General features: G+C 39.1%; 1 protein-coding gene and 1 non-coding gene across 2 annotated transcripts in view; one reads left to right on the forward strand and one right to left on the reverse strand.

Moving 5' to 3' along the window:
• LOC138164741 (leptin receptor-like) overlaps positions 1–25,603 on the reverse strand; it is a 47,672-nt gene that overhangs the window by 7,402 nt on the left and 14,667 nt on the right. The window contains exons 5-12 of the mRNA XM_069092709.1: positions 25,358–25,506; positions 19,628–19,787; positions 19,432–19,514; positions 9,596–9,812; positions 8,526–8,708; positions 4,099–4,194; positions 1,096–1,201; positions 333–408 (exon numbers count right to left, since the gene is read on the reverse strand). Coding sequence (XP_068948810.1) covers positions 333–408; positions 1,096–1,201; positions 4,099–4,194; positions 8,526–8,708; positions 9,596–9,812; positions 19,432–19,514; positions 19,628–19,787; positions 25,358–25,506 — 1,070 coding nt within the window. The remainder of the gene's footprint in view (positions 1–332; positions 409–1,095; positions 1,202–4,098; positions 4,195–8,525; positions 8,709–9,595; positions 9,813–19,431; positions 19,515–19,627; positions 19,788–25,357; positions 25,507–25,603) is intronic.
• On the forward strand, positions 3,468–3,574 carry LOC138165108 (U6 spliceosomal RNA). Its single transcript, XR_011169263.1, has one exon. It is a non-coding gene; the product is annotated as a U6 spliceosomal RNA (small nuclear RNA).

Consider the following 25,603-nt stretch of genomic DNA (forward strand, 5'->3'; position numbering starts at 1 on the left):
TCTCTGTCTCTCTCTCTGTCTCTCTCTGTCTCTCTCTCTCTCCAGTTTCTACAGGAGGAATTCTGTGGAATTCTCCATGAGCAAATGTTTGATCCTTTCACCATCATTATGACATGTAATTGAGATGTCTTGTCAGATGTCATCAGCTAAAAATACCTAGAGAATTCGGTTCCTTGCCTGATTGAAATTCCTTTATCTGAAGACCCCCTTTGGACTCATCCTGGATTCAGGGAGATTTCAAACAAAGTCAGAAATTTAAAGACTAGAGGATTAATAAGAATGGAAGCCAGTGAGAACAGTTTTTGCTTTGAAATTAAGACAGAAAAAGAGACCTTGTGAAAGTTTACTCCTTGTGCCCAGGAACAATTCTTAGGGTTAGGAACATCTTCCCAAAATAGCTTCTTCATTCTGAAATGGAAATTTAAAAGTACATTGATTTGATCTAACCATAGAAGCACATGGAAGATGTGAACAACCAAATCATGAACTAAAATATCGGGTCCTTTGCCCTGATCTTGGGGTAAAAAGAAAATCACCACTCTGAAATGGCATGTTCACTTTTGGAGCAACCATAGTAGCAAGCCCCCTTTACCTCCCCAGCTCAATGGATTTATAGTAGCCACTAGGCTAGTGTAAATGAAAAACATGCAAATTTCATAAAGGCCAGAAAAATGGTTTTCAAAATGATTCCCCTTGAAACATAATTATGGTAGGTTCTATCTGCCCTAGCTGTTCCATGCCATGGAAAGATATTTTAAAATGCTAAACTCCAGCTGTTTTCCAGAACAGAATGCATTCAGTATGGGTATGGAATGTGTAGGGTGCTTTCCAGGGTCCTAGTCACCCATGGATCAATGAAAGATTGGAAATCCGGCCTTCGTAGCTGCCAGACCAGCCATGGATGGGGCCCACGTGGTTAGGAGTGAGCAATGGTGGCCTTTGATTGTAAATGCAATCACTTGACAGAATAACAATACTGACCTCTCGGTTTTTCATGAGGCTCAAATGAGATGATGGATGTAAAGCCCTATGCCATTATGAAGCTTCTCCATAAAGCATGGATAAGTAAAAAGCCCCACCCACCCAGCACCATACCTTTGATGTGATATTAACAAGGTTCCAAGTAATAAGACTGAAGAGAAAATAATTATGGGGATGATTACATAAAGACCTGGATCATTCTCCGGCTTCATGGTGTCTTCTGAAAAGAAATCCAATTCACACAGTTCAGAACCCTGAAGGAATGGCCATGGTTGTCTGTACCAAAAAGGCAGCAGCCATTGGTTGTCACAGTTTAGTTCAAAGTCACCACAAGTTTCAAAATATAAATGCCAAATAAATGAGAAACAAAATGTCTGACACATATCATTACACTAAGAAGCAAGTGTTATCTAGTCCAAGAATGGCATTTGCATTTACTTGAATTTTCAAGAAATGAATACAAGCCCCCTGAGAGCAGGAATATTTTTTCACTTTTTGTGGGTATCATCAGTAGCTAGCACAGTGCCTCTATTGCAGTAGGTGCTTAATAACTGCTTGCTGATCTCTAGACTAATTGAAGACTATCCGCTTTTTTTTCCTTCTTTATATCCCCAGTGATATAAAGTGATATAGTGATTGGCATATGGTGAGAATGTAATAAATGTTTGATGACTAATTGACTTCTAAGATACAATGCTACCACAATTGACAGATATGGGAAGTATTTACACCAGTTGAAATTATATATCTTTGACATACTACCAGGTTCAATGTTTCCCTTTGTCTCACTAACCTTTTAGATTCTTCCTTATTTTTGCTACTATTTAATTTGAGCTAGGATTGAAAACCACATCCTACCACTGCTTGGCACTGGCTAAGAAATAGAGTGGTGGATCAACAGAATAGGTTAGGTACACAAGACACACTAGTCAATGACTAGTTATCTAGTGTTTTATAAATGCAAAGACTCCAGCTTCTGGGATAAGAACTCACTATTTAACAAAAATTGCTAGGAAAACTGGGAAATAGTATGGTAGAAACTAGGCATACACCAACATCTTAAACCATATCCCAAGATAAAGTCAAAATGGGAAAACAATTTATACATACAGGTTGATACTATAAAGAAATTAGGAGAGAAAGGAAAGTTTACTATCAGACCTATGTACCGTGGAATGATTTATGACCAAACGAGATAGAGAATATTATGAAATGAAAAATAAATACATTTGATTACATTAAATTAAAAAGGCTTTGTACAAACAAAGCCAATGCAACCAAGATTAGAAGGGAAGCAGATAGGGGTGGCTAGGTGGCTCAGTGAATAGAGCACCAGCCCTAGAGTCAGGAGGACCTGAGTTCAAATCCAGCCTCAAACACTGGACACACTAGCGGTTTGGGTAAGCTACTTAATCCCAATTTCCCTCCAAAATGCAAATAAAATAAAATAATAAGGGAAGCAGAAAGCTGGGAAACATTTTTTTTACAGCCAATGTCTCTAAAATAGGCTCATTTCCAAAATATATAGAGAACTGAGTCAAATTTGTAAGAATAGAAATCATTCCCCAGTTGATAAATGGTCAAAGGATATGAACAGGCAGTTTTCAGATGAAGAAATTAAAGCTCTCTATAGTCATATAAAAATGTTCTAAATCACTATTGACTAGAGAAATGCATATTAAAAGAGCTCTGAGGTACCACACCACACCTATTAGATAGGTTAATAAGACAAAACAGGAAAATGATAAGTATTGGAGAGGATTGGGAAAATCGGGACTCTAATTCATTGTTGGTGGAGATGTTGAATTGATCCAAACATTCTTGGAGCTATTTAGAACTATGCCCAAAGGGTTATAAAACTTTTCATAACCTTTGATTCAGCAATACCACTACGAGGTCTGTATCCCAAAGAGATCCTAAAAGTTGGAAAAGGACCCACATGTACTAAAATATGTATAGCATCTTTTATTGTGGTGGCCAAGAATTAGAAATTGATGGAATGCCTATCATTTAGGGAATGGCTGAACAAGTTGTGGTATATGAATGTAATGAAATATTATTGTTCCTTAAGGAACAATGAGCAGATGGACTTCAGAAAAACCTGGAAAGACTTGCATGATCTGATGTTGACTGACATGAGCAGAATCAGAAAAACATTGTACACAGCAATAGCAATATTATACAACAACCAGCTTTGAGAGCAATGCAATGACCTAAGACAATTCCAAAAGACTACTTATAGAAAATGCTATTCATATCTGGGGAAATAACTATGGAGTCTGGATGCAGATCTAAGTATACTATTTTGCCTTTTTTTTCTTTCTCATGATTTTCCCCTTTGGTTCTAATTCTTCTTTATAACATGATTAATGTGGAAATACGTTTAATATAATTGTACATGTATGACCATTATCAGATTGCATGCCATCTAGGGGAAGAAGGGAGAGAAAATTTAAAATTCAAAATCTTATAAAAGTGAATGTTGAGTGCTTGTTTCAGCAACACATATACTAAAATTGGAATGATACAGAGAAGATTAGCATGGCCCCTGAGCAGGGATGACATACAAATTCATAGAACATTCCATATTTTTCCATCCCCTTCCAAAAGAGGGAAAAAAAAGTGAATGTTGAAAACTACAAATAAATAAATAAATATTTTAAAAAACAAGAAAGTCACATTTTATGATTTACTAATATCAAGGATCCTCACTCTTTTCTCAGCTACTACAATGGATCTGGAAAGCAGCCCCATGATATAGCCAAGCAGCACCTAGAAATTTTATCTTGATGAAAAAAATAGTTCTAATTTATTCTCTAAATAGAAAAAAAGAGTTATACTTAAGAGGAGTCAGAAGACATGAGCTCAAATCCTGCCTTAGACACTTATTAGATGTATGATCAAAAGAAAGTCACTTAAACTCTGTGACGTTCAGTCTCCTCACATATAATAAAATAGACAAAATAATAGCACTATGCTACAAGGTTATTAAAAGAACGGAATGAAATAATGTAAGCAAAGGGTTTTACAAACCTTAAAACTCTACATAAAAGCTATTTCCATCATATTATTTCATTTTTTTAAAAAATAAGTAAAAGTAAAAAGTACAGAATTTACCTCTGGTGAATGTATTAGTCCTCATTGGCTTCCCTACTCCTTCTAGAAACACTGGGTAAAGGCTGAACTGGTATTTCTCAATTGGGATGAAATGGTCTGGAAAGAAAACAGAGCTTAGAAATTCATTTGTATTGAAGTAATCCATATAACTGAACATTCTTATACAACCTAGCATTCCTTCATTGTTTGAAGGGCTCTATCTGCAGCTCTTGCTTTGACTTTAATCTCTGAGTACTGATGACAATAATAGCATAGAGGTTCTCTCAGGGATTATGGCTATATAGTCAGTCCAACATGGCAGAAAACCAAAAGTCACTGATGTTTGGATTTGAAATGTGTTTTTCTTCTTAGACAGATATGGCTGAGTCCAATGTTCTGGGGGTTCATTTCAAGTCAAACAAACCATTTCTAGTCTTCCCTTCATGCAACCTATATCATGTTAAGATCAGATTACTTTTTCTTGCATAAAGGAACTAGGAATGTTTAGCACAGGGAAGACTCCTGGGTGGGACATGATCACTTTCTTCCAATATTTGAGAGGATATGACAGTGAGGAGGGATCAGAGTTATTCTGCTTGGTCCTAGAAGGGAGAAATAGAATTGATTACAGACTGTAAAGTATATGAAACCCTATTTGGGCTTAATATAGAGGAGAATGTCCTAACAATTGAAGCCATCCCAAAATAGTAGGGGATATTTCCAGAGTAACAAATCTTGGCAGGTCTTTAAAGACTGATCCACTACCAGCATAATGAAGTTTTAGAGTCCATGCTTCAGGTCCTGGCTAACTAGAAAAATTTAAGTTCTCAAGCATTAAAGTGGATTTGTGATCTCATCAGTGGAAGCACTCCCCCCAATGATTCAGGTCATAGCCCATCCAATGACTGCCTCTGCTGTGCGTCTCTTACCAACATCAGTTCAACTGTTTGTCAGGGGGATCAACATAATACCTGGGTTCCTCATACACACAAAACCATTCTTTGGGCATCTGTATAAGCCTATGGAGAAGTAACTAACTGATAACTCTTTCTCTCCTTTGATAAACGACTCCTAGTTGGAAGAAAAAAAAGCATGGATAATTTCTGTTTAAAATATTTTTGGAAAAAAGTTTTATTATAATGGAAATCTTTGCAAGGCAGTGGGTGGAATTCAGGACCTAGAATCAGGAGGATGAGTTCAAATCTAGCCTTAGACTTTTGTGAGTTGTGTAACCTTGGGCAAGTCCTCTAACCTCTGTCTGCCTCAGTTCCATCATCTATAAAATAGGAATCATAACACCTCTCTCCCTGAGTTGTTACAAAGATCAAATGATATCATTGTAAAGTTCTTTCAAACCCTAAAGGACACTGCAAATGCTAGTCATTGTTTATGATTTTAGATGTATGTACTTCAATTCTTCAATAACTGGATCTTACTGGCTTCCATATTCCCTGTATCAACTGCTAATCTGGGAATACTCCATAACAGATTTAGATCATTTTAAAATTCATTATGTTACAGTTAGGATCATAATAGCACCTATCTCACAGTATTGTTGTGAGGACCAAATGAGATAATAATTGTACAGTTAGCATGGTGCCTGGCACATAGTAAGTACTGTATAAAAGTTAGCTATCACCATTATTATCATCACCACCACCACCATGATGATGATGATGATGATGATGATATCATTTCCTAAGTCAGATTATTTAATATGTAGGTTGGGCATTTTCAAAATGGTACAGTGGCATAGAGTACTAGAGCGAATGCACTGATGGATTTGGCAACAGAGAACCTGGGTTCAAATTCCAGGTTTGTCAATAACTCCGTATGTGAATTGATCAAGTCACTTGGTTATATTTATAGTGGTTAACATGTTGTAACCAAAAGCAAGGTGGGATTTTTGATGTTTTTCTTTTGGAATTCATTTTTGCATCTCAATGATTAATCCCTGGTAATCCGCAGTTGTAGCACATTGGGTGCTGACATGTGGCTTCCATGCCTTTGCGCACTGGGCTAGTTGGGTGCTGAGTTTTAGTGCTACATGCATGGGTCACGCATGTGAACTGAGCCAATAAGTTAAAGCACATGGGCTCAGCCATTCAGATGCTGAGTAAAACCATATATATATATATACACTGGAAGTTTGATGTTACCTTGGGGCTCACTGGAAGAATACTTCACCAGGAAACTCTCCATGTCCTGAAAAAAGACTCTGTGTAGCCATTGTTAAAGGGCCCCCAGCTGCGAATGTGAACCCAGAAGAAAATGAAGGTTAAGAAGAAAACGAGCATTGAGCATGGAGCATTGGGAAGACTAGTGGAGGTGGAGACAGTAGCAGCAGCAGAAGAGGCTCACTGAAGGAATTTCCTGGTTATGAAAGTGAATCGAGCTGAAGGGTAGAGACCTGCACATGGGAAGGAGGTTTAGCTTCAGCCACTTTCAAGACCTGTTATTAAGGAGCCTCCTGGCTTTAAAAGTGAATTGTTGTTGCCCTGTTAAGCTTTGTTTTTCCATAGAAAGAAGCTGTAGGCAGGAGCTCCTGGAGCCTGCTGTCAGGCAGGAGCAGGGAGAGCTTGGAATGGAGCAGTCAGTCCCTTCCCCCACAAGCTGAGACAAGGAGCAGGAGCAGAGAGCTGCCTGTGTGTGGATTAAGGCAGGAGCCGGGGAGCAGGTCAGCCATGGGGGCTCAGAAGTCAGCCTTGAGTCAAGATGAAAACTTTGCAGCAAGGCAGGAGCAGTGAGAGTGCTAGGTGGGAGCCTGCATCAGCAGCATGAGGAGAACACACCCACAAGAGGACTTTACTTGGACCCTGTATTGATCGAGGTGATCATAACCTATTGTGATCTAGGGGTGGACTGTGTTTGTGTTTTCTGCTACCCCTTAAGGATGTGTTGTGCCAGGGACCACCCTGGTCTGGGATCTCCTGACTGAATAAACAAGTATTTGGGGGTATATTGAGTGCAATGATATATTCTGTGTGCCATGTTACATACTGGGTGTTATGTAATGATATGCTTTGTTTAAGGCCATGTGACCACCTTAGTAAAAAGTTGTTAAGGCCGTGTGGCCATCTTAGTAAAAAGCTGTTATGTTGTTATGAATTGTAAATGCTTTAGTTTCTTGAATAAGGTTTAGTGCTGAATACATAGAGTGTTCATTATACCTTGTGATCAGAACTTTAAAATTTTTCACAGCAGCAACCTCAGGTATGCTGTGCTGATTGGCGTTACACATGTATATACCATTTTGTGGTTTGCAAAAGAGCTTTACTTACATTACCCCATCTGACAATATCCTCATGAGATAGGTGTTATACCCATTTTACAGGTGTGGAAACTGAGGCAGATCTTATTTTACTTTCCCAGGGTCATCCAGTTAGTACGATTCCGAAACTGAATTGGAATTCAGGTTTTCCTAGTTCCAGTCCAGCACTCTATCCACTAACCACTTGGCTGCTTCAGAGTATAAGTTTTCCCATCTGTAAGGTTAAAGTCTTATACTACATCACCACTAAGGTCCCTCTTAGCTCCAAGTTTGTGATCTCATAATCTGTGTGATGTAACATCATATGCATACTTTATTTGAAAACTGAAACCCCATAAAAATATAAAATTTACTCTCTGAATGAAAACATTCTAGTAATGGTAATCAGATTTGAAGATCTTCCATGCCCCTTCTATTGGCAAGTAATAATTGCATGAATATATGAACTCAGGATAAAAAAACACAGTTATGGCATGCTTTATGTTAGTATAATATATAAAATATAATATGTATTGTATATATGAATATATATTTATACATAATGTGAATCTATAAAAAACAAAGTGTCCCAAAAGTTTAAGTTAAATTTTAAACTAAAACTTTAAGGGACACCCTTGTATGTTATATGATTTCAAAGAAGCACTAAATTTTAGCTGAGAAGGACCTCCATGCCCTTCTCCTGCAATCTATACGCAAAAGGATTACCTGCGATGACAAACCCACCAAGTGGTTTACTTGAAGTTCTCCAATGGAAGAGAACCTATCACTTCCTGAGGTCACTTGTTAAAGTTTTTCCTTATATCAAGCTTAAATATGTCTTTTTGCAGCTTCCATCTATGTCTCCTGAATCTGCCTTCTGGGCTGATCTGTCCATCCAGAGTTTTCTTCATTTGTTGGTCATGACAACAGCCATGGGAGGTAGGTGATGTGGGTTATCACTTTTCTCATCTTACACATGAGCAAAATGAAGCTTCAAGAAATCAAGAGACTTGTGCCAGCCTTGCAACAGCTATGTAGTAGATCTTGGAATAGCCTTCCATGCCTTCCAGCCCACACCCAATGCTTATTTATTACACTAGAATTCCTATTCCAGCAAAGAAATAGGACACTTCTCAGTTATTACTGCTAATAATGGCACTCGCATTCCTATAGTACTTTAAGTGTATTTTAAACTCACCATGGATATAATATTTCTTAACATTTGAAGATACTCTAATCCATTTAATTCCATTTTCTTCATCGAGGTTTTTCCATTCAATAACAAAATACATTAGAAAATATTCTGTAGGTATAACCATCCAGGAAAGAACCACACAGCTGTTATTTACTGCATGAGCACTGAGGAACTGTACACTATTTACTGGAGGGAAAAAAAAGGAATGAAAAACATTATACATAATTCTTTGTAATATTTCATATGAGCTGTAAGAGGAAGCATAGCTCTAGCCAAAAGGCAAATATCATACATATTTTATACAGTTGGTCACATATAAAATTTGAAACAAAAAAGAGCTATCAAACTGTGCAGAATAGAATTGGGATTTGGATTCCTAACTGAAGACTACTATTAATCAGTGATCCAAGTATAGATTTCCTGGCAAACAGAGAATGTGTTACCAACTATGCTATACCAATGTGTTCAAGGCTGAACCTTTGCTTTAAAGGAGAAAGGGTTGGGCACCAGTGTCCACAATGATACAAAGACTGAAATACTCGAGAACTCTGATCAATGCCATGACCAAGTGGGACTTCAGAGGACTTATGAATATTCAAATGTGCCTCCTGCCTCTCAGCGGGATGTGGAATGGGATATGGAATGAGAAATAACTTTTTTGAACATTCGCTTGGCTATGATCAGTGTGTGTGTGTGTGTGTGTGTGTGTATTCTATTTTAAGCTGCGTGTTTTGCAGACAGAGTAAAATTTACAAGGCTATTTTTGAAACACAAAGTCAAGTTCACAAGATTTCTGCAAGTCAAGGGGAGTCTTTGGTCAAAAACTAAAGATAAGAATTCCCCAAAGGAGCAAAATGAAACATGTATGTATGTATGTATGTATGTATGTATGTATTAGTTCAGTTTAAAACTGTGCTAAGACTTTTGGGACACCCTGTATTCACAGATAGAGACTATTTCTATGATTCAGTTATTGGGAATAGTTATTAGGAAGTGTGGATGATATTAAAAATAGAGCATTAATAAAGCATTTTAAAAGAAAAAAAATGTGTTCACCAAATTAGTGCTCTTACCTGTGCTCATCTGCCAGGAGAAAGTTAGATTAAAATTCATCACAGAAGGGCCAATTGAGTTTACAGCCACAACAGTGACTGTATGTGCCAGTTCAGTCCATGGAAAAGTGACTTTTGTGTCATTTCCTATGTCCTCTGACCAAGTCCTGTTGTTAACAGTGTAATGGTTCACCATATATCTTCTCACACTGCAGAGCGAGTGGTTTTTCCCCAAAGGCTGTTGGAAACATCAATTTTTATTAAAACCACATTTCACCAAATTACAGAAGCCAAAGTACCAATAGAATGCCCCAATTTCCTTACATTGCTAATACTAAAGGTCTTAGACTGTTTTTTTTTCTCAGGGGTGAGGGGTGCTGAATAAAAACTCCCAGACAAACTGGAGTACGTGTTCCTTCCCCTTGGCATCCCACATCATAGCCTGTGTATTGGCACCATCTGCACTCTACCATCCACCCCCAAATCTGGAATGTTCTCTCTACTTTTTTCTGCCCCTTAGAATTCCCAGCTTCCTTCACAGATCAGAGATTTAGAACTAAAAGAGACCACAGATAATATTTAGTCCATCTTTCATCCTACAGATGATCAAACCAAAAGTTATGGAGTTGGTGTAATGGTAATGGGATTTGAAGATCTTCCATGCCCTTTGTATTGGCAAGTAAGCAGATACTTAGCACTTAGTTTCAAGTTCATAATTGTGTCAAGTATTAAGACCCAGAACTTGTGAATCCCACAGTGGGATGAACTTGCTGACATAACAGGAAGGGGTGGGTCAGGAAGGAGTTAATACTATATATAAGGAGAAGCCCAGGACAGAGAGGGGAGAGATTTGGAGAACAGAACTTGTGGTGGCAGAACTTCTTCTGAAAGCCAGCCAGAACTTCTGTGGAATGAGAACTGCTGGGAGCCAGAATTGCTGGGAGCCAGAACTGCTGGGAGAAAGCAGCATGGAGGCTGAGCGGCTCCCATGAGTGAGGAGGGGAGGATCTTTGCTGAGGGAGTGAGTGAGGAGAGGAGGATCTTTGCCTGAGGGAGCCTGTTTTATGGTGAATGCTTGGAAATGTGGGTGTTCACTACATTAACTATGTGTACCAATTTTCGTGGTTAATGTAATGACTTTGACCTTCTGGTTTTGGGACTTGGTTTTCTGGTATTTGAATAAAGGCTTTGGTTCTGTCCTCCATGTGGAGAGCCTGTTACATTTTGTGATTCACAACTATACCAGCATATTTATAGTCACCATAGGTGCTGTAAATATCATATTGGTGTTACAGTTGGCCAAATCACTTGCCCAAGGACATGCAGGTAATGGGCCTCAAGGCTTAACTCAGGTGCCATTTCTTCTCAGAAGTCTTTCCTGATCTCCTGGAGGTTGCTGTTATTTTTTTTTCCTCCTCAAATAAGTTCATTATTTATCTATTTCTTTGTAGTATCTCCCATAGCATCCAAGCTCCGTTAATGTTGGGGTTGTTTCCATGCTGTCTTTGTATTCCCAATGTCTAACACAGTGTCTGACAGGTGCTTGATAAGTCCTTATTGAAATCAATTGTCCCAAAGGCTAGGTGGAATTGGCTTCTCTATCAAGGAAGAACCTGGTTTTTGAACTTTGAGGTTTTCCTAAACCAGTGAGTGATTTTAGGAAGTCAGTAAGCATTTATAAGCACCAACTGTATGCCAGTCACTGGCTTGGGAATACAAGCCTGCACCTTCTCTGTAACTTATAATCTTGGAGAGCTGCCTTAGAGCAGTGAGAGAGTAAGTGACCTGCCCAGGGTCACACAGACAGTGTCAGAGGCAGGACGCCAAAGTCGAGTTCTCCTGGCTAAGGGCCCACTCTATCCACCACAACACACAGCCTTTGGTAATTATAAAAGGCCCAAGGAGATGGAAGAGAGATGATTCAGAGAAGGGATGAGTCAAGCATTGTTGCATTAGAGCGTGAAGTTGGAGTAAGAGCATTAGACTGGAAATCAAGAGACCAGCCCTATAATTTACCTGGGTGAACCTAGTCCAGTGATTTTAGTTCTCTTGACTTGTAGACTCTTAAGATCATAGAGAGAGAACTGAGACATGGGAAGGGACCTTAGACACTGATGAGTCCAACCCCCACATTTTACAGATGTGAAGACTGAGGCCCAGGAAGGTTGGTCACAGACTTGGCAGGTAAATGAAGAAAAATTTGAGCCTAAAGCTCTGGTCCTCTCTTCCCTGCTCCATGCTGGTTCCCTTCACTTTCATCATTGCTTAAAAATCAGCATTTGTGGCTAGATGATGCTGAGCCTTTTCCCACTCTGATATTTCCATGCTGCAGATCTGGAAACTGATGAAGCGTTCCTCTTCAGTCTACTTGTCTGCATGTGTCTATGGAGGGGCAGCATCCTATAGTGGACAGTGCTGGAATTGGAGCCAGGAAGGTCGGGGTTCAAAGGCTGCCACTGACACTAGCTTTGTGAGGCTGGGAGGGTCATTTAATCTTCATAAGCCTCCATTTCCCCATCTGTAAATTGAGGGATTTGCACTTGATGACGTCTAAGATTCCTTGCAGCTCTGAATATATGATCTGATGCCCTAAAACAAATCCTATTAATCTGACTCTTCTATTCCATTAACATCCTGATACTTCAGGGCAGTGTAGACACCCCCATAAACTTTATATTTTCTAGAGATAATTAAACATAGAACTATAGTTGTTTTGTTTTGTTTTGTTTTTAATTATGTAAGGCAATTAAAGGATTGGAAATTACACACTCAGTTCAAAGCATCCAGGCTCCCACACTGGAGGGTATAAAAATAGCCCCTGTGAGCTGTTAAAGAGAGAACATGCCATTAGGGCCCCTTCCAAGTGGAGCTCAATTTTGCCATCCCTGTGCAGACTTGCAGAGGGCTTTGCACTTTAGACTCACCACAGCCCATTCTTCTTAAGAAAGTCTATCTTGCCTTCAGGCAACAATTCTTTTGGTGATGGATGCCTCCTTGAAGGTCTTCACAAAGAGTTTACATAGTGATGTGTGTCATAGTAAGGATTCTTTCCATACGTAGATGAAACATTAAAGGCTTCTGAGGTCCCTTTTAACATTACATTCTGTCATTCAGTGCTTAGTACGTGCATGGCACATAGTAGGTGTTTAATAAATGTTGAATAATTTATTGATTCTGTGAGAAATTAGATGACCATTTTTTGGAATGTTTTAAAGGCATTCATACTTCAGATCTTCTGAGGTTCATTACTTCATGGCCTAAAGCTCTAAGATCCAGTGATCCCAGAATTGTTTCTAAATGCCTTGAATAACATCCAGGGAGTATAAGGCAACTCTTCTTAGGCCATCCTACCCCTTTAGTACGCAGTTACTGAGCATGTTCCTTGGGGAGGGAGCTGTTACATCTAACTTCATAATCCAACATCTTCAGTTTATAGTAACAAAACCACTTTATAAAGCATACTTCTTCCAAGGAAATTAATAATTAAGTCATCAAAATCAACAGAAACTGCTATTTAAAAAAATTACACCTAAATCTGTTAGGAATACATGTTGAATCTTATACATTGGGTCAGAAAAACATTCACAAATATGAGATAGGAGAAACTCAACTCAACAGTGACCCATCTGAAAGAGACCTCGGTGGGGTTTTAAATGAATTGCAAACTAAAGGGAAGGCCCAAGTAGTTCATGGCAGCCGAAGAAAAGCTGATGTGACCTTAGACTGCAATGAGAGATTCATAGTGTCTGCAGTTAGGGAGTTGAGAGGCCCACTATACTTGGCCCAGGCCACAGGTGGGGAAGCTTCAGCCTAAAGGCCACATATGGCCCTCTAGGTCCTCAGACGTAGTCCTTTGACTGTATCCAAGCTTCATAGAATAAATCCCCTTAATAAAAGGATTTGCTCTTTAAAACTTGGACTCAGTCCAAAGACCACACCCAAGGACCTCGAAGGCCATTCAAGGCTACAAGTTACCCACCCCTGGCACAGGCAAACCACAACATATTCATGTCCTAAGCATGGGTGTCCTGAAATCCCCTATCCTGGTCTCTCTTCTATTCTCTCAAAGATTCACATATCTATTTTTACACAGATAACTCCAAAATCTAGGAGGTAGTTAGGTGGCTCTGTGGACCTGGAGTCAGTAAGATCTGAGATAAAATCTGACCTCAGATACTTACTATGTGACCCTGGGTAAGTCACTTAACCTCTGTTTTCCTTAATCCACTGGAGAAGGAAATGGCAAACCATTCCATTATCTTTGCCAAGAAAACCCCAGGGAGAGTATTGGTGTGCTATGGTCCACAAGATCATGAAGAGTCAGACATGACTGAATGACTGACCAAGAACAATTTCCAAAGTCTACATATCCAGCTGTCATTTTGTTCCTAAAGTTCATGTCCCAAATACCCACCAGTCTGTGAATATCATCAAGTGAGTATCCCACAGGTATCTCAACCTTAACAAGCCCAAGACAGAACTCACCTTTCTCTCTCAAACCCATAGAGCCTCTTCACTTCCCTAGCTCTGTTTTGGTTACCACCATCCTTCTAGTCATCCCGATGTGCAGCCATAAAATGCTCTTTCAACTCCTCCATCTCCCTTCCCCCTCCCCCATCTAAATCAATTGTATGTAAAGTTCTAAGACAACTCCAAAAGACTCATGATGGAAAATGCTCTCCACATCCAGAGAAAGAACTATAGAGTCTGAATGCAGGGCAAAGAAGACTATTTGCTCTCTTTCTCTCTGTCTCTGTCTCTTGTCTCTCTCTGTCTCTGTCTCTGTCTGTCTCTCTCTCTCTGTCTCTCTCTCTGTCTGTCTGTCTCTCTCTCTCTGTCTCTCTCTTTCTCTCTCCGTCTCTCTGTCTCTCTCTCTGTCTGTCTGTCTCTGTCTCTGTCTGTTTTGTTTTGTTCCTTATTTCTGGTAGTTCATTCCACTGGTTCTAATTCTTCTTTACAACATGACTAATGTGAAAATATTTTTAATATGAATGTATATGTAGAGTCTATATCAGACTGCATGCTGTCTTGGGGAAGGGAAGGGAAAGGAGGGCGAGAAAATTTAAGACTCAGAAGCTTGTGGAATTGAGTGTTGTAAACTAAAAAATAAATCAAGAAATTTTTGAAAAAAAATTGAATAACCAAATAAATAAATTGTTGAGTCTGTTCAATTCCACCCCATGACCACCACCTTCATCACTTCTTTTGAGGACCATCGTAAGAGCCCCAACTTGTCTCTCTGCCTCCAGTTTCTCTCCTCTCCAATATAACCTTCCATAACTTCCAAAATATCTTCCTAAAACACAAATCTGACTATATCACTCCTCTACTCCAAAATCTTCAGTCATGCTCTATTGCTATTTAGATAAAACAAAAACTTTTCTCTGGCATTTCAATTCTTTTCACAAAAGAATTTTAGTCCACCTTTCCACACTCCCCCCCCCCCCACACACACACACATTATTCCACATCACAGGTGATACATTTTAACCAAAATTATATAGTGATGATTCTCTGCACATGACACTTCTCTTTTCTCACCTTCATACATTTGTGCAGACTGGCCCCCATGTTGAGAATCCCCTTCTACCTCTTAAAATCCCTAGTTTCCTTCAAAGCTCACCAACATGACCTGTTCTGACTCTTTTGTTTGTGTTCTTAATCCATATTAGATTGTAGTGTGAATATTTATTCATCTATGTACATGTTGAAAACTCTTTGAAAGGAGACCTTACTTCATTTTTCTCTTTCTATTCCCAGCACCTACCAGAACTCCTTACTCATATTTGCTGAATAAATGCTTGTGGAATTGACAAGCTTGTAGTCATCTATAGGAGGGCAGCCAGGATGGCAAGGGGTCTCAAGGTTCATTGTGGAAATGGGAATGTTCAACCTAGAGAAGGTTCAGGGAGGAGCATGAGCATGATCTTGAAGGGCCAGCTTTTGGAAGAGGGATCAAACTTGCTCTGATCTGAACTAGAAGCAAGCAGTGGAAGTTTCAGAGGCATTTTTTAGGTGAAATCTTAGTGATTAGAGTTGTCCAAAAGTGGAATGAGTATCCCCTGAAAAGACATCTTCCAACAAAGATTGGGTGATCACTCATATTTGTTACAGATAATTTCTTGTTGTCGTTGTTGCTGTTTTTCTCATGTGGTTATATTGTAGAGGGAACACTCATGTACAGACTGGATCAAGTTTCTAAGATCCCTACCAAGCTTGAGCCATTGTGATTTTCCTTTTCAAGCTTAATGCTTACAGCTTAACCATCACATTTGGCCTTATCAACTACTTTATAAAATAATCATACTTATTGCAACTCTTAAAAATCAGGTAAGTCAATTGTGGCAGACCACAGATTGATTCCATGATTTAAAAGCACTACAGAACTGTGATAGTAATGGAATATTCCATTACTATCACAAGAACCCTGGCCAAATGCTGGCAATGAGATGAAGAACAATGCTCCAAGTGATGGCAAGAGAATATGAATTGACCTTCACCATCCATGACTACATGCTAATACAATTCACCTTTATAAGACAGAGTTATTGTAATATGAATACTGGAACAGTAAAGAGAAATTAGAGAAAAGCAGCCTGTGCGTCAGCCAAGGGACCTCCAGCCTTTCTATCATCACTCACAAAATATTCTTTTATTTTCTGGAAACTTAAAAATAAAATCAGACACATTTTAAATATGGCTTCTTGAGTTAATTAAGAAACTGGATTTTGGCTGTTTTTCTTTCTTTGCCACATGTGATAAGGCTGACTTTTAACCCATTGGAATATGCAAGGATTCTATTTTTTATGAAGAAATGTGCAGTAGAGTTTAAGGGGGGAAAGGAAAATAAGAGGCAGAATGGAGCCTTCAGTTCAGATTGCTTAGCTTTCCCCCAGGGCACTTTTAAGCTCTATTTGCAACCACTTCTACTCCCATCAGTTGTTAAGGGGGAGTTCACTGGACTAGATGGTGGGAGATAGTAGTTATTCCTATAGGTACTGATGGGGTTCCCAGAGCCTAAACCCCATCAGTACAACTTAGGCAATTTAATCCTAAACTACAGGTTCTTTACTATGAAAATGGAGTGTTAAAGACTATTTCGAAAGCTAGACATCCAGAATCTGTCATGACCTCCACTGCCTGCTAGCCCTATGTGCTAACATGTAAATGAGGACTAGTCCCAGACCTTGTAGCTACTATCCACCATCTGTAGGGAAGAAAAAGTTGTTGTTTATATCTACTAGTCTGACAAAAATCGATGTGTCTTCATTGGGAGTTATTCAACCAGAGTTCAGGATCGAGGGGTCTTTTGAAATGACTTTTAAAAGTTTCATTGATATTTTCTGTTTTTTATACCTTAGTCACTTTCCAATATTCATCCCACTACTGCCAACGACCTTGAAACAGAGAGAAAAGGAAAGGGAAAGGGAAAGTAAAAAGGAAAAGGAAAGGAAAAAAGAAAGGGAAAATGGAAAAGGAAAGGGAAAGGGGAAGGGAAAGAGAAAGGTAAAAGGAAAGGGAAAGGGGAAGGGGAAGGGAAAGGAGAAGGGAAAAGGGAAAGGGGAAGGGGAAGGGAAAGGGGAAGGGGAAGAAAAAGGGAAAAGAAGGTGAAGAGGAGGGGAGGGGAAGAGCATTTATTAAGTGAATTCTATGTGCCAGGCACTATGCTAAACTCTTTACAAAAAGTATCTCATTTGATCACAACAAAAGCACCATTAAGTAGAACAGACTACCATGTTGGGCACATGAGGTAGCATGTGTTACATGGCACAATTACAGTCCCTCTTCTCACTGCAAAGAAGAGAGAAGTATTTTTCAGCAGCCATCTTTTAATCAACTGGTCAATCAATATGCATTTATTATGTAAACTGTTGTATTAGACCTAGAGATATAAAGAAAGTAAAAACAAACAAGCCACAGTCCTTGCCTTCAATGTAAATAAATAAATATTTCCTAAATCCATATATGGTAAAGGGATGATAACCTTGGAGCAGTTCTCAACCTGGAGTCTATAACCTTGATTTGGTTTGCTTTTTTGAATTTATAACTGTATTACAGTTGAATTGGTTTCCTTTATATTTCTATGCATTTTATTTTATGCAACTGAAAAAGATTATTGTGAGAAAGAGGGTCCATAAGGTTTCCCTAGACTACCTATCAGAGGGGTCCATGATGGAAAAAATGTTCAGAGGCCCTGACCTAAAGCAGGAATATTGATTGTTACATTTGATTCAAGTACAAGATAAGCATCAGCTGTAGCTGAAATGTTTAAAAAGTAAAGTGTTTAAATGGAGAAAAAAAGCAGAAAAATGTAAAAGATGGTTGAGGAGAAGGTCCTTCACTCAATGCCCTCTTCACAACTGCCTCATGGAGCCATCGAGGGGAACCTGGGTTCTAGAAGGCTTTATTAATGGTATGTAAGATCCAGTAGGGACTATAATACAGGAGAAATTTTGAATGGCTAAGTTCAGAGAGACTTGTCACAAAGGTTACTGCATCATGCATTTAGAGATGTAAGGGAACCTGGTGTCCATCTAGCCACTTTACAGACAAGGAAAGGGAGGCCTTGCGACATAGGTGTTGAGAGGTAGACCTTCTGAGGTCACCCATAGAATCATACATCTAAAACAAAAGGGACCACAGAAGCTTGATTTTATACATGAGGAACCTGAGATATAGAAAGTTAAAATGATTCCTCCAAGGGAGTAAGTGACAGAACCAGGATCTGAATCCAGTGCTCATGACTCCAAGGCCAACACCAATGCTAGTTGACTTTAGGATGACTAATTTTGGGTGTCAAGAAACTTTCAAAGACCATGTCCTATATTCAACAGGGGCTACAATCTGAGGCATGGAAAGAGCAAGTATCAATGAAATTATCAGTCCTCAATATTTTGAAACAGTAACCAAAGGCATATTTCACATAAGACTAGAAACGTTTTTTCATTCATTGATTTATTCATAAATGAAATGGGAAAAAATGAGCCCTTACAATTCCTGATTTGTACATTCAATCTAATCATTGCCTGGGCAAAAATGCTCGTCCAACCTTGAGGTATGAATTCAAATGAACATAAGAAAGTCACTACATAGGCTATGGAACCATTCTGCTTTTCCATGTTGGAACTTTCATTCCTCAATCATGCTCTCAGCTGTGTCTCTACTTCTCAGATGGACATCCACCATTGAAAAAAGGAACATTGCTTTGAAATCTCATACAACTGATTTCCCCATAAGTATTGAATATCACCTCAGGTGGAATTTGAAAGGCCTCAGGCCAGTGCCTCTCCCCAGATCTCAATAGCTCAAGAAAAATGCTGCCCTTGAGAAATCAAGCTGAAAGCAAGCGAAGGCCCAGAATAAATAGAATCCTTGTTTAGGAACCAGCAGGAGAACAGAAAAATAAAACTTTTCATTTTCTAGTTCCCACTGGAGTATGGCAGAAAGAATGGTTTATTTTTATCAAATGTATATTAAAAAGTCATTATAACACAGATAGTCAGGGCTGCGCATGCAACATGACAAGTCAAATGACCATGTTTATATACTGGGTGTCCCAAAAGTCTTGATGCAGTTTTAAGCATCAATAGTCCAAGTACTTGTAAAAGTGAGCTATCCAGCATTTACATCGGGGAGAGCCAGCCAGTGTCAGGAAGAGAAGGGGTCAAGTTCCAGTTCTGACACATATTGTTTATGTGACTTTGAATAAGTTTCTTAAACTCTCAATGAGCTAGGCAGAGGATCTACTGGTCTGTGCTAGTGAAAGGAATTTCTTTACCAGAAGCTGCTTACACTGATGAAATAGGAGCTTCCAGCCAAAAATGGGCAGGAAAGTAACATAAGATTAGGAGACATACCTTCCAAAATAAGGTAATATTTCTCTCTTTCTCCATCAGGTCTTCATTAATGACTCCCCAAAATTCAGGTCCTCTGATGGGAGCTGCCAGATGATAGATAAGAGAGACTAATGGTATAAACATCTATTAGAGAAGGGCCTATTTCAACCTCACACACATGCCAAGTGTTAAGGATGCACTGACAATCTGTAGCCACCTTTTATATCCATGACAACCGTGTAGGCTGGATTGCTCCAATTACTCCAGTATCCCAGGCCATCAAGTCTCTTGCAGCGGACCTGAACGATGTAGATTGTACAGAGATCCAGCACCGGGAAGCTGGCAGATTTGGATTCAGAACCATAAACTTGATGGACCTGCAAAGTAAGTCACAAAAAGGAGAGTGATCCTAGGCACCTTCTATGCTGAGACCCTTGAATCTGAAAAGATGCTTAAAGCAATTCAGTCGGGTGCCACAGCACAGATTCTCCCCTTCCTCAGCTGTCTAGTTTTTGTTTGTTTCTTTTTAATCTGCCTGCTCATCATTTCTTATAGCACAATAATATTCCATTGTATTCAGATACTACTTGTTCAGCCATTCTCCAACTGATGAGCATTCCCTCAGTTTCCAATCCTTTACTACCACAAAAAAGCTGCTATAAATATTTTTGTGCATGTAGGTCTTTTCCCTTTTTATGAGCTCTTTGGGATAAATATCTAATAGTGGTATTGCTGGATCAAAAAATATGCATAGCTTGATTACCCTTTGAACATGGTCCTGAATTGTTCTCTAGAATAGTCGATCAGTTTACAATTCCACGAACAATGCATGAGTGCCCCAGTTTTTCCACATCTTCTCCAACATTTATCATTTTCCTTTTCTGTCATATTAGCCAATATGATATGCATGAGGTGGTACTTCAGAGTTGTTTTAATTTGCATTTCTCTAATCAATAGTGATTTAGAAGACATTTTCATATCACTATAAATAGTTTTAATTTTTTCAAGTGAAAACTTTCAGTTCTTATTTTTGACCACTTATCATTTGGGGAATCATGTGGACTTTCCATTTATTTATTTGTGCACAGTTTGTATCCTTTCTCTAGAGTTTATGTTCCTTAGAAGCAAGGACTATTTCCCTTTTTTCTATGTATACCTGAAGCCTGGAACATAGTGAATAATAAATTCAAGATTATTGTATTGAATCAAATCATTGCTGAGTCAGTGTGAAACCACATTCTGGTGTCAGTTATTTTCTGATTTCTGGTTCAAAGAATCCCAAGGTTATCTTTTGGCAACCAGGTCATTTACTCTCCTTTCTCAGGATTCCATCACCTGATTTATGGCCTTCCTCTTGTGGTAAGGGGGGGGTCATATAGCAATTAATTGACATGGCTGTTCCTGTATCAAGTAGTATTGATTTGATTCCAGTTTTCTGAGCAATAGTTGAAATGGTAAGTAGAGAATGTGCCAACAAAATGGAAGAAAGCTGTCTACAAGGAGTGGATGGGTGACTGGTGACCAGTGTAGATATGGTAAGCTAACACTTCTCAGAACAATGAGTTGCCCATGCTAGAACTGAAAATCTGGTTGGGAAAGTGCAAAGGCAGCAATGGCTAGGAAATACAATTGCCTCTAAGAATTCCACTTCCACAGGTGAGTTCTGAATCCTCCCTCAGACCATTGCTTCCTGTTCTTCTTTCTCTCCCTGTGCCTCATCGATTAATCCCTCTTACTCCTATTCTTTGTCCCTCATTTAAACTCCATGTGTGTGTGTGTGTGTGTGTGTGTTTAAGCAATCGGGGTTAAGTAACAAAGTTTAGAATTTTTTTTAAGAAATTGGGGTTAAGTAACTTGCTCAAGGTTACACGGCCAGGTGTTTCTGGATGGGTGCTAAGTATCTGAGCCCGGATTCGATCCCAGGTCTCCCGACTCTGGGGATGGTGCTCTTACTCACTGCACCACCTGGCCACCCCTCTATGTGTTTTCTTGGGCCATCAAAGGGTTGCTTGGAGGCTCTAGTGAGATAATGTATCCAGGTCACTATATCACTATGTAACAGTTGCTATTATGATTACAGAATATTTCCTGACCATGGCATACTGATAAGATAAGTTGAAATCTAGCTAAATATTCTTCTTTCTTTTTTTTTATCATATTAACTAAGGGTCTATCAATTTTATTGCTTTTTTTCATAGTTTCAAGTTTTGGTATGTAGTCTCATTATTGTCATTCTCTTCAATAAAGTTACTGATTGTTTCTATAATTTTTAATTTGACCCACTCATTCTTTAGGATTAAATTGTTTAGTTTCCAATTCGTTTTCAGTCTATCTTTCCACAGCCCTTTATTGCATATGATTTTTATTGCATCATGATCTTAGAATGATGAATTTAATATTTCTGCCTTTCTGCACTGAATTGTGAGGTTTTATGCTCTAGTACATGGTCAATATTTGTGTATGTGCCATGTACTGCAGAGAAGAAGGTATATTCCTTTTTATCCCCATTCAGTTATCTCCAGAGATCTATCATATCTAGCCTCTCTAAAATTGTATTCACCTCCTTAACTTCTCTCTTGTTTATTTTGAGGTTAGATTTATCAAGTTCAGAGAGAGGGAGATTAAGGTCCCCCACTAGTATAGTTTTGCTATCTATTTCTTCCTCTAATTCCCTTAACATCTCCTCTAGGAATTTGGATGCTATACCACTTGGTGCATGCATGTTAAGTAATGATATTGCTCCATTGTCAATGGTGCCTTTTAGCAGCAAATAATTTCCTTCCTTATCTCTTTTATTTAGATCAACTTTTGCTTTTGCTTTATTTGAGATAAGTATTGCTACCCCTGCTTTTTTTTTACTTTAGCTGAAGTATAATATATTCTACTCCAGCCTTTTACCTTTACCCTGTCAGTATCCCCTTGTTTCAAATGTGTTTCTTGTAGACAGCATATTGTAGGATTATGGTTTTTAATCCATTCTGCTATCTGCCTCCATCTTATGGGAGAGTTCATCCCATTCACATTCACAGTAATGATTACTATATATCTCTTTCCCTCCATCCTATTCCTTGTTTACCTTTTTATGTATTTTTTGAGTCTTGTAATTGGAGATCAAGTTTTCCATTGAGCTCTGGCTTTTTCATCAGGAAAGTCTGGAAGTCCCTTATTTCATTAAATGACCATCTTCTTGCCTGAAAGATTATGTTCTGTTTTGCCGGGTAGTTGATCCTTATTTGCAGTCCTAGCTCTTTTGTCTTACAGAATATCAAGTTTCAATCCCTCCAATTTTTAATGTAGCACCTGTTAGGTCCTGTGTAATCCTGACTGTAGTTCCAGTATATTTGAATTGTTTCTTTTTGGCTGCTTGCAGTATTTTCTCCTTAACCTTGTAACGCTGGAATTTGGCTACCATATTTCTTGGAGTTTTCAATTTGGGATCTCTTTCAGGAGGAGTCTGGTGAATTCTTTTGATAACTATTTTACCTTCTGATTCTAGGACTTCAGGACAGTTTTCTTTGACAATCTCTTGGAGGATGTTGTCCAGGCTGCTTTTTTCATCATGGCTTTCTGGTAGACCAATAATTCTTAGGTTATCTCTCCTGGATCTGTTCTCCAGGTCAGCTCTTTTTCCAGTACGATATTTTACACTTTCTTCTAATTTTTCAATCTTCATGTTTTGCTTGACTCTTGGTGCATCATAGAGTCCTGAGCTTTGATTTGACTGATTCTAATTTTTAATGAATTACTTTCTTCAGTTATTTTTGGAGGTCCTTTTTTAGGGAGGTATTTTCTCCAGTTAGATTTTTTAACTTCCTGTCCCAGTTCACAAATTTTAATTTTTAAGGATTTGTTTTCTTCAGTGAGACTTTTTACCAATTTGGTCACTGTAGATTTAAATTTATCTTTTACCTCTCTAATTTGGCTTTTTAAATCTTTCTTGAGCTCCTCCAAGAATGCTTTTTGGGCTTGAGACCAGTTCATATTTCCTTCTGTGGTCTCAAGTGCTAGCATAGAGTCCATGTTTTCCTCTGTATTTAGTTGTTCTTGCTTGCTATAATAAGCTCAGATCTATTTTCTTGCCTTTTCCTTCTTCTCAACTTCCTTCTTTCCCATTGTGATTTCCTATTTCCTAATTTCTCAGGCTGGGAGCTAAGGGCCTGGTTGTTGACTTTGTGTGCTGTAGACTCTGAGTGTGTAAACTGAGGCCAAGGCCAGGATTCTCAGTGTTTCCCTTGAGTTACCCTGAGGCCTACAGAGTTACCTGTGGGGGAGGGGTGGTCTGGACACTTCAGCTTTCTGTCTCTGTGCTCCTGGGCTGCAGCTCAGGCAGGCTCAGCAGCTGGTGGCTGGCAGCACTGGTGTCTGCAGAGTCCCCTGGTGGTGCTAAGGTCCACCTGGGCTTGTGTTGTTAGTGTTTGCTGGCTCCACCACCCTGGGCATTGGGAGCTCTTGCTGGTCAGGTGAGGTGGGGCTTGTTGGGAATCCTCCCAGTCTTCACTTCAGACTCCTTACTGCCTCAGTTACACCCTTTCTCCTAAGCATGACTCCTAAGCCTGAGGCTATTTCTGCTATTTCAGGTTTTTAGTCTGGGTGGAATATTTATCTCTGGGTTTTCTAGGTCAGGAAGAGGGAATTGGAGTATCTAGAGTTTACTTTGCCATCTCAACTTCTGGAAAATCAGGTAGGTGATTTTTAAATTTCCAAGATGTGGGGTGATAGCCCCAGGAGAAGCTTCTGTCTCTGCTGCAGGCCCTGAGCTTTCTCTTACCCAGCTCCATCAGATCCTCCTGTCCCTTAGTGAGATGCTGGTGCGATGGCTGTGAATCGCCCTTGGGGTGGGTGAGTCTGCTGGCTGGGGCCCCTTCTCAATCTGCTGTGCGGTAGTCTGCTCTCTAATCCACACTGGTCAGCTCTCTAGTCCATGCAGGTGCTGCCCCTGCGTGCTCCGAGCTCCTCCTGCTCAGACCCACGTGGCCATTTTCCTGGGCTCAATTCTGCCATGCTCTGTATCCCAGTGGATTCTGTCACTCTAAAATCTGTTCAGATTCACTTTTTAAAGTTTAGTGATGGGATTCACAGGGGAGCTGAGAAAAGTTGCTATTTTCATTCCACCATCTTGGCTCAACCAATCTAGCTAAATATTAATAGAATTGGAAGAGACCCCAAAATATTTTGAATTATTCTCAGACCACATGGAAGATAGATTAGAATTCATTCAGTCAATAGTAAAGTTCTTTGCCAGTTCTGGTCATTCAGTAATTGGACATAAACCAATATATAGCATGGGATGATTAATAGGAACAGGACCTTTGACTTCGTTGGTCCAGGAAACTCCTTAAATGAGGAAATTCCCTCTATAAATGTAGATCAGTAACTTCTCTGAAATTTAGAGCCTGAGAAAGTGGCCTGAGGACTAAGGGCTGAGGAGGACTGAGAGGTTCCTGACTTGCCTAGGGACAACCAGTTAGCATCTGTCAAGACTTAAATCCAGCTTTTCCCGATTCTGAAGTTCTTCTTCTGCTGTTCTGTGGTGCCTCTTGGTACATAGTAGGTGCTTAATAAATGCTTTTTGACTAATTTTGTTCATTAGTCCCTCAGTCTCTCCACTGTGCCTCACTGCCTCAGTATAATGAACCAAGTTGATAGATGTGATATATAATATAATATTGTATATAATACTTAGATTTCTAGGTGTTTAGCTATCAGTTTAGATTGAGCTGTTTACTTTTGCAGAAATCCCCTGAAATCACATAGAGTACATTCTTTCTTTTTCTTACAGAAATAAATATTATTCAATAATATTAAATATTTCAATGATGAATAAATTAAACATTATTTAAGTATGTTACTATCAAGGAAGATTAATTATGTGTACTAATGTTCAACAGTATTTCTTAATCAAACAAAACAAAACCAAGAAACTAGTTCCGATAGCAAATAATGATACCTTCCATCGTTCTCCATGGCCATTTACAGCATAACGAACTTGAAACTGAAGTTTATTCTCTGGCAAGACTGGCCTTCTCCAGCTCACATTCAAAAAGCCAGTTGTGACCATAATTTCTGCATTCACTCTGGAGGGAGGCAGTGGTTTTACTAGAAATTTGAAGATAGTTTCCATTATTGACATTATAAGAAATGTAGAATCTATATATACAAAGAAACAGCCAATGCATTGAGTTAGTTTCTGAGG

This window comes from Petaurus breviceps, unplaced genomic scaffold (genome assembly GCF_028583685.1).
Source record: "Petaurus breviceps papuanus isolate PSGF00001 unplaced genomic scaffold, PetGlider_PUasm1.0 207, whole genome shotgun sequence".
NCBI classification, from domain to species: Eukaryota; Metazoa; Chordata; class Mammalia; order Diprotodontia; family Petauridae; genus Petaurus; species Petaurus breviceps.